Source organism: Hypanus sabinus, chromosome 2 (genome assembly GCF_030144855.1).
Source record: "Hypanus sabinus isolate sHypSab1 chromosome 2, sHypSab1.hap1, whole genome shotgun sequence".
Taxonomy (NCBI): Eukaryota; Metazoa; Chordata; class Chondrichthyes; order Myliobatiformes; family Dasyatidae; genus Hypanus; species Hypanus sabinus.
The window spans coordinates 109,381,751-109,396,128 of record NC_082707.1 but is presented as its reverse complement, the minus strand read 5'-3'; the positions used below and the strand labels follow the sequence as shown (position 1 = coordinate 109,396,128).

The window sequence follows — 14,378 nt, the reverse complement described above, 5'->3', positions numbered from 1 at the left end:
CATGCGGGCTGGGGAAATACGTTGGCGTGTATATGACTGAGGGCGTACATTTCTTATGGAATTTGCTGTCCTGAATTCGACCTCTGCATCTCTTCTCTCCAAATCTTGTAAGTTTGGTGTCGAGAAGTATTGGTCGTCAGCTCTTTCATTCTCGACTTCATCGCGGAGTTGCGAGGGTAAATTGTCTTCCTCGTATGGATGTGATGCAATCAGGCCTCCCTGAGGTTCTCATGACATGGGATGTTATCGAATACGTATGGAGAGGAAGGACGATCCTTCCTGTCTGTTTGAGATCTGACATAGTCGCTTGTGCGTTCCAATCTGGTCCTTTCTGAAGTAGATCTTACGTCGGTCAGATTATGCAATCCTTCAGCTTCTTCTATGTACTCTGCTTCCACCTTGGCAGCTTATTCTTCTCCTTCTAGCTCCAGCACTTCGAACTCTGCCGATATCCTTGCCATTTCCAACTGGATTTCGGCTTCTTTGGTGGCCGCTTCCATTTCTCTGGCAGCCGCTTCCTTCTGGATTTTGGCTTCTCTGGCAGCCCTTTCCTTCTGGATTTTGGCTTCTCTGGCAGCCCTTTCCTTCTGGATTTTGGCTTCTTTGGCAGCCGCTTCCATTTTCAATTTTGCTACTCGCTTGGCGTAGTCCACCCGCACATGGGCGGCACCTGCTTTAGCTCTTGCCTGGGCGGCCTTACTTGATGATGCCCTACTGCCCTTGTTGCTGGGTGGCATCGACTTGATGCTGGATCGAGATGACATTGCAGCACTTGAAACACCTGATAATGCCGCTTTTTCACTGTAGCGTTCTCGCTCGGGTGTAATGGAAACGCCGAGATAAACCGTAGTCAATGAGAACAAGGTCGCAGTAAGAATAACCATTTACTGTTCACTCTTCACATTAACATATGGTGAAAACTGTTGATAAAACAATACAAGATTGATACAGTATTTGTTCCCTTCTTGATATCACATTTACATTGTAAATACTTGTAAAAGTAAACTACAACTACATTACATTAAAATGCAGCATACAGCCTACGCCATGGACCGCTCTAAATACACTTCAATGCAAACTATCCGAAACTCTTTAACTAACAAAAACATAAACATTATCGACCGTCGTTACTTTTAACAGGATCGGCGTTAACATTTTAATTCAACATATCGATTATCCATTAACTTACAGCGTTGCTCTCACTGTGATTTCTAATGCTTGCAAACAACTTCTTGCTCGGGTCTGCCTCGTGCGAGCCCCTGCCCTTGCGTTGATCCCAAACAGGTATTTTCCCACAAGACGCGGCGAAACCGGATGTGACGTCATCGCATGCCAATATATTTTACAGGCAATGAATATACTTTAAACAATTCTAATTCTAACTAGAAAATACTAACAAATGAATTACTAAATACGAAAACGAAAATATTATAAACTAAATAACTGCCATAAAGGCAACACAGTGATAAATCTGGTAAACTGTTAGCTAGTCAATAAGATTCGTCAGCAGAATGGGAATTTGACAGTTAATCATGATGAGATAAATAAGGCATTTCAAGACTTCTATACCTCCCTGTATCAATCTGAATTCTCTCAGGATCGTAATACCATGTGTGATTTTCTTGGGAAATTAAATTTCCCAAGATTATCATTTGATGATCTTTCAATATTGGATACTCCTATTACGGATGTAGAAATTAAAGGGGCTATTTCCTCAATGAATTCTGGGGAAGCACCGGGTCCAGATGGTTATACAGTAGAATTTTTAAAAAAAATTTCCGCTACTCTTTCCCCTTGGTTATGTAAGGTTTTTGAGGAAGCAATTAGATTGGGGAATTTGCCACAATCTTTTTATAGAGCTTCCATTTCTCTAATATTGAAGAAAGATAAAGATCCTACTGACTGTGCATCCTATAGACCAATATCTTTATTGAATGTAGACTCCAAGATTTTTTCCAAGTTACTGGCATCTAGATTGGAGAAGGTATTACCCAAAATTATTTCAGAAGATCAAACCGGTTTTATTAAAAATCGCTATTCTTTTTTCATCTTTAGGAGATTACTGTATATTGTTTATACTCCCTCACATGACATTTCAGAATGCGTGATTTCATTAGATGCGGAGAAAGCATCTGATAGAGTTGAATGGCCTTACTTATTTAATGTGTTGGAGAAGTTTAATTTTAGTCCAATATTCATATCTTGGATTAAATTGATTTATCACACTCCAGTAGCCTCAGTGTTTACCAATAATCAAAGATCTCTCTTTTTTCGCCTATTTCGGGGCACTAGACAAGGATGGCCTCTTAGTCCATTACTATTTAACATTGCCATAGAACCTTTAGCAATTGCCATCAGACAATCACAGGATATTTTGGGTATTAATCGTGGGACAGACATTCATAAGTTATCTTTGTATGCAGATGATTTATTACTATTCATTTCTAACCTTGAGAAATCTATTCCAGCAGTTTTATCATTGTTGGCTCAATTTAGTGAGTTTTCTGGGTATAAGTTAAATCTTAATAAGAGTGAATTGTTTCCTTTGAATAGACAGGTCCCAATATATGGAAATTTACCTTTTAAATTAGTTAATGATTCTTTTATTTATTTAGGGATCAAAATCACAAAAAACCATAAAGATTTATTTAGGTTTAATTTTTTACCCTTAATTGATCAGATTAAATGCTTGTTTACTAAGTGGTCACCATTATCTTTATCTCTAATAGGTAGGATTAATGCTATTAAGATGGTTATTTTACCTAAGTTTTTAAATATTTTTCAAGCGGTACCAATTTTTATTCCGAAATCTTTTTTTACTGATGTTGATTCAAAAATTTCCTCATATATATGGCAGAATAAAAATCCCAGGTTAGGTAAAATATATTTACAGAAGACAAAGAAGTAAGGCGGGTTAGCATTACCTAATTTCAGATTTTATTATTGGGCAGTTAATATTAGATATTTGTCATGTTGGATGAAAGATTGGGGTGGATCTTTCGGCCCTCATTGGATGAGTTTAGAAATTAAATCTGTATCAGGTTATGCTCTGGGTTCTATTTTAGGGACTTCTCTCCCTTTTGCTCTCTCTAAATTGCCGAAATGAATTGACAACCCGATAGTTAAACATACTTTACGTATATGGTTTCAATTTCGGAAATTTTTCGGGTTGACTCAATTTGTTTTAAATAGTCCTATTGTATTTAATTGCTTTTTCCACCCTTCCATTATAGATCAAGCTTATTTGGCTTGGAAAACTAAGGGATTGCTAAGATTTTCTGATTTATTTTTGGACAATTGTTTTATGTCTTTTGAGCAATTATCCAACAAATATAACTTGCCTAGATTTCTTTTTTTAGATATTTACAGATTAGACATTTTTTAAGTACTGTACTCCCTACGTTTCCAAATTTTGTGCCTTCAGATATTTTGGAGAGTTTGTTTCAATTAGACCCTTTTCAAAAAGGGCTTATTTCAAAACTTTATAATATAATTATGAAGATACGTTCAGAGCCCCTTTTTAAGACCAAAAAGGATTGGGAAAGAGAGCTTAACATTATTCCTAGTGAGAATTGGGATAGAATTCTTCAATTAATACATCATCGATATGTGCCAAACATTCATTAATACAATTTAAGGTCGTACATAGGGCCCATATGTCCAAGGATAAATTAGCTCATTTTTACTCTTATATAAATCCTATCTGTGATAGATGTCAATCTGAAATCGCATCTTTAACTCATATGTTTTAGTCATGTTCGTTTTTGAAAAAATATTGGAAAGATATTTTTGATATTATTTCTGCGGTTTTGAATATTGATTTACAACCTCATCCTATTACCGCAATTTTTGGTTTACCAATGTTAGACTCACTGCATTTATCTTCCGCCCGTCGAATGATTGCATTTCTAACTCTGATGGCTAGAAGATCTATATTGTTGAATTGGAAGGAAATTAACCCTCCCAATGTATTTAATTGGTTCTCTCAAACTATGTTATGTTTAAATTTAGAAAAAATTAAAAGTGGTGTTTTTGATACTTCTATTAAATTTGAAAAGTTATGGAGACCATTTATTCAACATTTTCATATGATGTAATATGACCCCGTTCCAAGTTCATTTGACTTCCCAGCTTTTAGCTTATGTATGTTGAGAGGAGTGGAAGTGACGGCATTGATGATTATTTATTCTTGTGAGATATTATAAACAACCCTTTTTTTCTTTTCCAATGTTTCTTTTTTTTTCTTTTTTTTGCTTCTTTTTTCTTCTTTATTAGTCATTAGATTAGTAGATTAGCGAATTTTGCATTTTTTTCTTTTTTCTGTTTTTTTTATATCATATATTATGAAATATGTAGACTTACCATGTTCATACATATACTGTATGGTTTATGTCTTGGTAAACCCATTTATACTGTAACTATTGTTTATGTCTTTTTTCATCTGTAATGGAATTTGTATGTTTGTAATTTCTTTTTTATTAATATATCATTTGTATTTTGTCCCTATTAATAATAATAAAAAGATTGAGAAAGAAAGAAAAGATTTAAATACCTTATCTGATGAGACTTGGGACTCGATTCTCAAATCGGTTAATTCACCCTCTCTTTGTGCTCGCCATTGCCTTTTACAATTTAAGATTGTTCATAGAGCCCATATGTCTAAATCTAAACTATCTCAATTTTACCCTAATATTAGTCCTCTTTGTGATAAATGCAAAAGGGGCGAGGCCTCTCTCATTCATATGTACTGGTTGTATCCTAGCTTGGAGAAATTTTGGAAAGATGTCTTCATAACGTTATTGTATATTCTGAATCAGCACCTAGAACCTAACCCTTTAATTGCTTGGTTCGGTTTTTTGGGTGAGACAGATTTACGTCTGAGTTCGACTAAGTGTCGAATATTATCTTTTGCCTCTCTCCTGGCTAGACATTTAACCCTCCTTAGATGGAGAGATGTTGCCCCACCCACACATGCTCAATGGCTTAACGATATTATGTCCTGCTTCGACCTTGAAAAAATTCATTATTCAGTTCTTAATTCGGATATAAAGTTCCATAAGGTCTGGGGACCTTTTATTGAGTACTTTCAAAACCTTCCTCTTAACTAAGGTTTTTTTTTCGGTCCCTTGTTTTCAACTCCTTTTTTTTTGGTAGTAGGCATTAATATCTTTTGTTGCTAAGTGTATTTACAGTTTTGGGGGTTTGATTGTCCTGATTTATATTCTCTATGTTGTGTTGTGGTTGGTCTGGAGTTCTTTTTTTGTTGCGGGGCTTGGGGAGGATACTAATTTTACACGTCTTCAATTTGGGTGCTTTCTCAATGATCCTTTTTTGTATTATATTTTTATTGTATGTTTATTTTTGCACTATTAATGTTCTTCATTTTGATCTGGGGTTTTTTATCTGTAGCGATGCAGAAAATGTATAAAAAAACTAATTAAAAAAAAGAAATTACTAGGCTCACCCATAGCCCTCTATTTTACTAAGCTCCATGTATCTATCTAAAAGTCTCTTAAAAGACCCTATCATATCCTCCTCCATCACCATTGCCGGCAGCCCAATCCATGCACTCACCACTCTCTGAGTAAAAAAAAAACACCCCTGACGTCTCCTCTGTACCTGCTCCCCAGCAACTTAAACCTGTGTCCTCATGTGGCAACCATTTCAGCCCTGGGAAAAAGCCTCTGACTATCCACACGATCAATGCCTCTCATCATCTTATACATTCAGGTCACCTCTCATCCTCCATTGCTCCAAGGAGAAAACGCCGAGTTCACTCAACCTATTCTCTTAAGGCATGCTCCCCAATCCAGCAACATCCTTGTAAATCTCCTCTGCACCCTTTCAATGGCTTCCACATCCTTCCTGTAGTGAGGCAGCTATAACTGAGTTCAGTACTCCCAAGTGGGGATTGACCAGGGTCCTATATAGCTGCAACATTATCTCTTGGCTCCTAAATTCAGTTCCATGATTGATGAAGGCCAGTACACCATACACCTTCTTAACCACAGGGTCAACCTGCGCAGCTGCTTTGAGCGTCCAATGGATTTGGACCCCAAGATCCCTCTGATCCTCCACACTGCCAAGAATCTTACCATTAATACTATATTCTGCCATCATATTTGACCTATCAAAGTGAACCACCTCATACTTATCTGGGTTGAACTCCATCTGCCACTTCTCAGCCCAGTTTTGCATCCTATCAATGTCCTGCTCTAACCTCTGACAGCCCTCCACGCAATCTACAACATCTCCAACCTTTGTGTCATCAGCAAACTTATTAACCCATCCCTCCACTTCCTCATCCAGGTCATTTATAAAAATCAGGAATAGTAAGGGTCCCAGAACAGATCCCTGAGGCACCCCACTGGTGACCAACCTCCATGCAGAATATGACCCGTCTACAACCACTCTTTGCCTTCTGTGGGCAAGCTAATTCTGAATCCACAAAGCAATGTCCTATTGGATACCATGCCTACCTAGACTATTCCTCCTCTCAATTCCTCTGTCTCTGCTGCATCTGCTCTTAGGATGAACCTTTTCATTCTAGAAGAAAGGAAATGTCTTCCTTTTTCAAAGCAAGGCGCTTCCCTTTTTCGAACATCAACATTGTCCTCAACCTCATCTTTTCCATTTCACGTACGTCTGCTCTTACCCCATCCTCCCACCACACTACCAGGGTAGGGTTCCTCTTGTCCTCACCAGCCTCCGCATCCAGCACATAATTGTCCAAAATGTCCGCCACCTCCAACTGGCTCCCACCCCCAAACCTTTCCCTCCCCCACCCCACTTTTTGCTTTGCATGGGGATTGCTCCCTGTGGGACTCTCTTGTCCATTTGACCCCCACTAATCTCCCTCCTGGCACTTATTCTTGCCAGAACAAGTGCACCACCTGCCCCTATACCTCCTCCTTCACTACCATTCAGGCCCTAAACAGTCATTTCAGGTGAAGCAACACTTCACCTGTGAGTCTTTTGGGGTCATATACTGTATTCATTTTTCCCAGTGTGGGCTCTTGAATATCAGTGAGACCCACTGTAGATTGGGATACCACTTCACCGAGCATCCAAGCTCTGTGCACCAGAATAAGTGGGATCTCCCATTGCCCACCCATTTTAATTCCACTTCCCATACCCATTCAAATATGTCCATCCATGGCCTCTTCTACTATCGGGTGAAGGCCACACTTATATCGGAGGAGCAACACCTTATATGCCATTTGGTAGCCTCCAACCTAATGGCATAAACATTGATTTCTCAAACTTCCAGTAATTTCACCATTTCACCATATCCCAAACCCTTACCCCCCTCTCATGTTATTTCCTTTTCCGCCCATCACTTTCCACTGGTGCTTCTTCCACCCCCCCCCCCCCCCCCATCAACCTTTTTTCTTTCTTCCCTGGCCTTCTGTCTCTTTCACCAATTAACTTCCCAGCTCTTCGGTTCATCCCTGCTCCTCAAGTTACACCTATCACCTGGTGTTTCTGTTCTCTCCGGCCTTCCTCAGCATTTTTTCTCCAGTCCTGTGAATGGTTTCGGGCCAAAACGTTGACTGTACTTTATTCCATAGATGCTGCCTGGCCTGCTGAGTTCCTCCAGCATTTTGTATGCATTGTAATAGATAAGAAATCAAGTTCAGTTACAAAATTACAAAAACACCAAGGTGCCTATCAAATACAATTGCATATCCTCTGTGGGTGAAGCATTCTTGATACTGATGTCTTGATCTTCCCTAATTTTTAGGATTCTGTTCCATTGGTTGACCAGCAGCTGTTCTATCTCTGTTGCCCCTATTTGTGTGAGTATATTCCATATGGTTTGGGGGGTTTGCAGTGAACTATTTAATGGTGGAAATACACCTCAAATCTTTTTGGCTGAAAATTGCAGAATCAAGAGACATTTCCTGAAAATAGTTTTTCTAAGAATAATTGAGGGAGGTATCTGAGAACTATAACATTGTTTTTGATGTAATAAATGTTGAACTGAAGAATTTAGTATGGGAATGCAAGAAATGCAGCATTTAATTAAACAGATGCATCAGGGTCATTTAATTCCAGTGCTAAAATAATTTGTTGTTAGATATTATGAAATAAAAGCAGAAAAGATTGAAAGTTAGGTTCCATTTGTGAAGGTAGAAACAGTTACCATTTTAGGTTCACTGTATTTTTTTTGTCAGAGCTGCTTTGAATGCAAGGTAATTGACATAGAAAATAAAGAACACGGAATGGAACAGTAACAATGCAGGAACAGTCCCATCAGCCACAGTGTGCAAAAGTAATTAAACTAGTAATTATATACCTGATTAAGCCAATCCATTCTGCCTATATAATGTCCATTCTCTGTATGTATATTCAGGTACCTTTTAAGAGCCTCTTAAATGCTTCTGTTGTGCAGGATTTGCTTCCACCACTATCGATGGCAGTGCATTCCAGGCCCACCACTCTCTATAAAACAACAATAACAGCAACAACTTGCCCTGAATATCTCCTCTTAAACTTACCACCTCTCACTTAAAATGCATGCCTTCTAGTACTAAGCCTTTCAGCCCTGGGGAGAAAGGTACCAACTATCTGCTTTATCTATACCTCTCAATCTTACTAACTTTGATTAGGTTTCCGTCAGTTCCAGTGGATCCAGAGAAAGTAACCCAGGTTTGTTCAATCTCTCCTTGTCGCACATGCTCTGTAATCCAGGCATTATCCTTATAAACCTCTTCTGCATCTGCTCCAAAGCCTCAACACCCTTCCTTTTATGAGGCAACACAATTCTCCAAATGTGGACTAACCTGAGGTTCATAAAGGTGCAGCATAACGTCCTGATTTTTGAACTCAATGCCTCAACTAATCAGCATACCATCAACCACCTTTACCACCCTATAAACCACTTTCAGGGATTATAGACTTTGATCCAAAGATAGCTGTACATTAACACTGTTAAGTGTTTTGTACTGTCTTCTGAGACTTGATCTCCAAAAGTGCAACACCTCACTCTTGTCTGGTTTGAATTCCCATCTGCCATTTCTCCACTCTTATTTGCAACTAATCACTATCCCTCTGTGTCCTTTGGATATCTTCTATGTTACAGTGTGACCAATCGTATTGTCTGAAAACTTGCTGACCCATCTATTTACATCCAGATCATTTATATACATCACCTAAAGTAGTGGTCCCACTCTGGATCCTCGCAGAACACCATTCGTCACAGACTTCCATCCTGAATAAGACCCATCAATCACTACTTTCTGTCTTCTATGACAAGCCAATTCTGAATCCAAATGGCAAAGTCACTGTAGATCCTATGTATCTCAATTCTCTGGATGAGCCTCACATGAGGGACCTTATCAAATACCTTTCTAAAATTAACATGGGCAACATCCTCGGCTCTGCCTTCATCAATCACCTTTGTCAATTCCTCAAAAAACTCAATTCAGGTATTGGATCTGGAGATGTCATAATTCAGAGGTTCTTCAGACATAAATCTCTGGTTACGACTGTTGTATTAGGTGTTCAGAAGAAAGAAATAAAAGTAACAGCTTTTAAGGAAGGAATAGATCAAGGAAAGAACAAAAGTTGCGACTATCTTGCACTAAAAACTAGGTAAAGGACATTCCATTCGCAAAGATTAACCTGTGAAATAAGTTCTGTGTGATACTGACTGTTATGAGCTCTGTACAATAACACTATTCCCAATAATGTGAGGCCAGGGTTGCCATGGTGATAAACTGTTGGCAAAGTCACAATAAGGGCAGTTAAAGAGAAAATAAACAAGTGAACATATTAAAGGTGTGGAATAAAGGCTAGGGGAATGTGATAGAGGCTAAGTTAGTGGAGATAGAAGAACTGAGCAACTATTATAGACAGATAACCTGTGGTTGTGATGTAATCAGACAGTGAGTTACTGAAATTGTTGAATTCGATGTCAGGTGTGGAAGGCCAGAATGAGCTCAAATGGAAGAACAAATCTCGTTCCTCAAGTTTGTGTTTGGCCTTGTGTAATTTCTATCTGCTATTTATGTTAATTAATCTTAATCATGATATTTCACATGTTACAGGTGAGTTACGCAAGCTGTTGGCTTCCTACGTAGCTGGTAATGGGATAAAAAATGGAGGATATATGAGAAAGATCACACCAACTTCAGCAGAGCCTACAGTACCAGCTTTAGCACAATCGCAGCAGAGACTCCAGGTAATGCTTTCCTGGAGTAAAACAAAAGCACTTGTAAGGAATTGGCCCATAGACTCTACTCCAGGCATGGGCAAACTACGGCCCGGGGACCATATGCGGCCCATTAAGCTTTTTAATCCGGCCCGCAGAACTTGATGAAATTGTATTAATAAACCTTGTTAACGTTTTTTCCCCGCAATTCTGGCGTTTTCCCAATAGATGACGCACTCTATATACATTGACCTTTGTTGAGGTGCAGCATATTACTCCACATTTGCGCTTTACTCTTTGTTCGGCTCGACCTATTTGTGTGAACAGGCGTTCAGTGTCATGAACATCAACAAAGCCAGCCACAGATCCAAGTTAACTGACCAACACCTCAGATCCATCCTGAAAATCGCCACAACAAAACTAAATCCAGACTTTGATGCGCTGGCTAAAAAGGGAGACCAACAACACTGTTCCCACTGAAATTAAAAATAAGTTTCTTCGTTGTGTTATGTAAAAAATGCATTTGAAAATATTTTTTTCAATAAGCCTTACATGTTGCATGTCATTTCTGTTAAGTGATGGACATGAGTAGTGTGCAGGTGCACGTACGTTCTCAAAATAAAAAATGCGCTCCAGATTAAATAACGCGCTCCGCATACTGGCGCGCTGTCACTGTTCTGTCTTCGTGCTGGTCGTTGTTGAGTTTTGGCACAGGGGACAATTGAATAAGAAGGAGCAGGACAAGTAGACCTGCATCTCCTACCGTTTTTGAAATAAAGACAGTCAGGAGGAGAGTGATGATGATAATATCTTGAAGGATAACAGAATTTTCAGTGCTTTAAAATAATAACTGTTACTATTAAAAAAAGCTGTATTTTATTCATTTAATTTTCAGTGTTTTAAAAGTCATTTCAATAAATAGCTAAATACCATGGGACTTCAAAGACAGATATTTTGTTGTAATGCATTTGTTCATTTTCAATTGAAATTAAAGCACATGTTTTCTACATATCCCATGATATTTTATTTTCTCTTATGAGGTGTATTACCAAAACACTCCGTCCATCTGCTCCTGGTCCAGCCCCCCTGTCAAATTTTAGAACCCTTTGTGGCCCACAAGTCAAAAAGTTTGCCCACCCCTGCTCTACTCCATTGTTCAGCATAACCATATAACATATAACCATATAACAATTACAGCACAGAAACAGGCCGTCTCAGCCCTTCTAGTCCGTGCCGACGCTTACTCTTACCTAGTCCCACTGGCCCGCACTCTGCCCATAACCCTCATTTCCTTCCCCTATACCTATCCAATTTTACTTTAAATGACAATATCGAACCACTTCTACTGGAAGCTCATTCCACACAGGTACTACTCTCTGAGTAAAGAAATTCCCCCTCGTGTTACCTTTAAACTTTTGCCCCCTAACTCTCAAATCATGTCCTCTTGTTTGAATCTCCCCTACTCTCAATGGAAAAAGCCTATCCACGTCAACTCGATCTACCCCCCTCATTATTTTAAATACCTCTATCAAGTCCCCCCTCATAGCTATATAATCATAGCTATTCCAGTGTTGGCCTCAATACCAGTCTCCTACTTGGCTCCTATCCTCTTGACTCCTTTGTAGTTTTAGGCATCTCTCTGCTTTCCTTGAAAACATTGAGCAACTCTCACCACATCTCGGGTGAACAGATTCAAAGAGTTATTCAAGAGAACAAATTTCTCCTCATCTCACCTCGCCTTCCCCCCCCCCCCCCCCATCACACAACCCTGAGTACTAGGCAGCTCACAGAAGGAACATACACCCAACATCCACCTGTCAAACATCCTCAGAATCTTGTATGTTTCAATAAGATCACTTCCACTTATTTCTTCTTTAACTCAAATGAGTAGGCTCACTTAATTAATGGAGTAGCCAGAATACAACTGACGGCTTTCTGCATGAAATATCTTGTGTATTGCTTTTTACATTACTTTAATTCTTAATGCCTCAGATTGACTGCCATTCATTTCATTCTAAAAAGGGTACTTTTCTTTCCAGCTCCCTAATCTATGCTCCACTTATCTTAATCCTTGATAAGTTTGCATTATTGCTGTTGGTGGAAGATTTGGAGTCTGGTGTCTGCTGTCACCTTGCTCATGCTTGGATCTGTCATTTTCCCAGAAACCTGATGGTACTTGGTATTTCAAGTACTTCCTCAAATCACCTCACAAATCAGTGATGGCCTCGTTCTGGTCTCCATGATCTGTTCTCAAACTTGCTGCAGCAACTGTTAAGTACAGAGACTCAGTGACAAGTGTGTTCTGCAAGGGCTTTCTATTATGTAGATGGTGGATAAGCTACTACAGCAAGCACACCACTCAGCAGTGGAGTAATGGATATTGAGTGAGTTATAAACTAAAGGTGAAGAATTTTGAACTGCATCATTTATTTGTTTTTGTTTCTTCTATAGACAGAGTTGGAGGAGGCCTTTTTTCACAATCAACCCCCATCACTTCGCAAAACAGTTGAGTTTGTGGCTGAAAGAGTTGGATCTAATTGCGTGAAGCATATCAAGTAAGACCAATGAAACAGTTAAATTAGCAGCAAATCATAAACACAAGAGCAATACACAAGATGCTGGAGGAACTCAGCGAGTCGGGCAGTATCGGTTGGAGAGGAATAAATAGTCGACAGTTCAGGCTGAGACACTTTGTCAGTTCTGGACAGGGTTGGGGGGGCGGAGGGGAAGGAGGACAAGCTGGTGAGGTGGGTGGGGGAGGGTTATAAAATAAGAAACAGGAGAACAGGTAGAAGAGATAAAGGGCTGAAGAAGAGGAATTTGATAGGAGAGGACATTAGACCACGGAAGAAACAAAGGAGCGGAACCCAAGGGAGGCAATGGGCAGGTGAAGAAAAGTGAAGGAGTAAGAGGGTAACCAGAATTGGGAATAGGAAAAGAAATAAAGGGGAGGGGGAGAGATTACCAGAAGTTTGCCATCAAATTTGGAGGCTGTCCTGATGCATTATGAGGTGTTGCTCCTCAAAACTGCTTTTGGCCTCATTGTAGCAGTGAAAAGGTAATGGACTGATGTGTCAGAATGGGAATGGAAAAGTAGCCTTACTTTAAAATTACATTCATTTGTTAAGATATCCTTTATTAATGTAACCCACATTCCTTGGAACTCTACAGCTTTTTGTCAGAAGGTCAGGATGGAAACACTGGCATCTAAAATGATCAGTTGAGGTAAAAGCAGTGAGCATGTTAGATGAGCTGCAGGTGGCCACTGAACAAACTGCTACAACCTTGGGGGATAAAATGCTTTATTTAATTAGCCAGCACCTCTATTATTCATCACTTGCACACATACAGATGCCCAGATATTTGTTCCTCTGTTCTTTTCCACATGGCTGTCAGGTTCTTCCTACCAAAATGTGCAACCTGACACTAAAAAGGACATTAGTCAATTGTTTGCCTGTACTACACTGTTATTAATGGTTTTGTTATAGTTTTCACTGTATTATAGAAATGTACTTCCATTGCGTTACTCCAAACTATTTACCATTCTTGAAAACAACAGTAGGAGAAAATCAAAAATGGCAGGTTTTAGAAATCTGAAAATAAATCAAACTGGTTGAAACACACAGCAGGCCAGACAGCAGGTTTGGGAGGAATATATAGAAGGAAGCAAATATCTCTGATAGGATGAGACTAAATGGGTTCAGGAAGATTATAATTATACTTTATTGTCTGTGTGTTTTACTAAAAGCATGCCAATGTTATAAGAAACATGTATAAAATGGTCAGAATCTTACCCAGCGCTGGGAGTCTAAAACTATAGAGCACAAGTTTAAAGTAAGAGGGAAGAATTTAAAGGAGATCTAAGGCATATGTTTTTCACACATAGGGCAATGTATGAAAAGGTATTTGGTCAAGTACTTGGATAGGAAAAACATAGAGAATATAAGCATAATGTGGGGATTTGGTTATGGTCAGCATGAAAGAGGAAGGTGGAAAGGATTGTTTCTGTGTTGTGTCATTCTTTGAAACACCATTTATGGAGTGAGAAGCACAGAAAGTATTTCAGGTTGAAACCACTGTTATGCAGGAAAAAGCGATGGGTGAGTCATGAGAGATTATAGGCAGAAAAGTGATGAAGCTATCCTCTTCTGGGCACTAGACAAAAAAGACTGAGTCCTCGTGGCAGTGAAGCTTGAATTTTGTTGAAATAGATCTAGACTCC

At 39.1% G+C, this 14,378-nt stretch overlaps 1 protein-coding gene across 2 annotated transcripts in view; it reads left to right on the top strand.

Annotated features, from left to right (window-relative positions):
• The window catches only part of cdan1 (codanin 1), a 243,647-nt gene that overhangs the window by 159,866 nt on the left and 69,403 nt on the right, over window positions 1–14,378 (top strand). For both annotated transcript variants that reach the window (XM_059951888.1, XM_059951897.1), the window contains 3 exons: window positions 7,745–7,799; window positions 10,053–10,186; window positions 12,608–12,711. In XM_059951888.1, coding sequence (XP_059807871.1) covers window positions 7,745–7,799; window positions 10,053–10,186; window positions 12,608–12,711 — 293 coding nt within the window. The remainder of the gene's footprint in view (window positions 1–7,744; window positions 7,800–10,052; window positions 10,187–12,607; window positions 12,712–14,378) is intronic.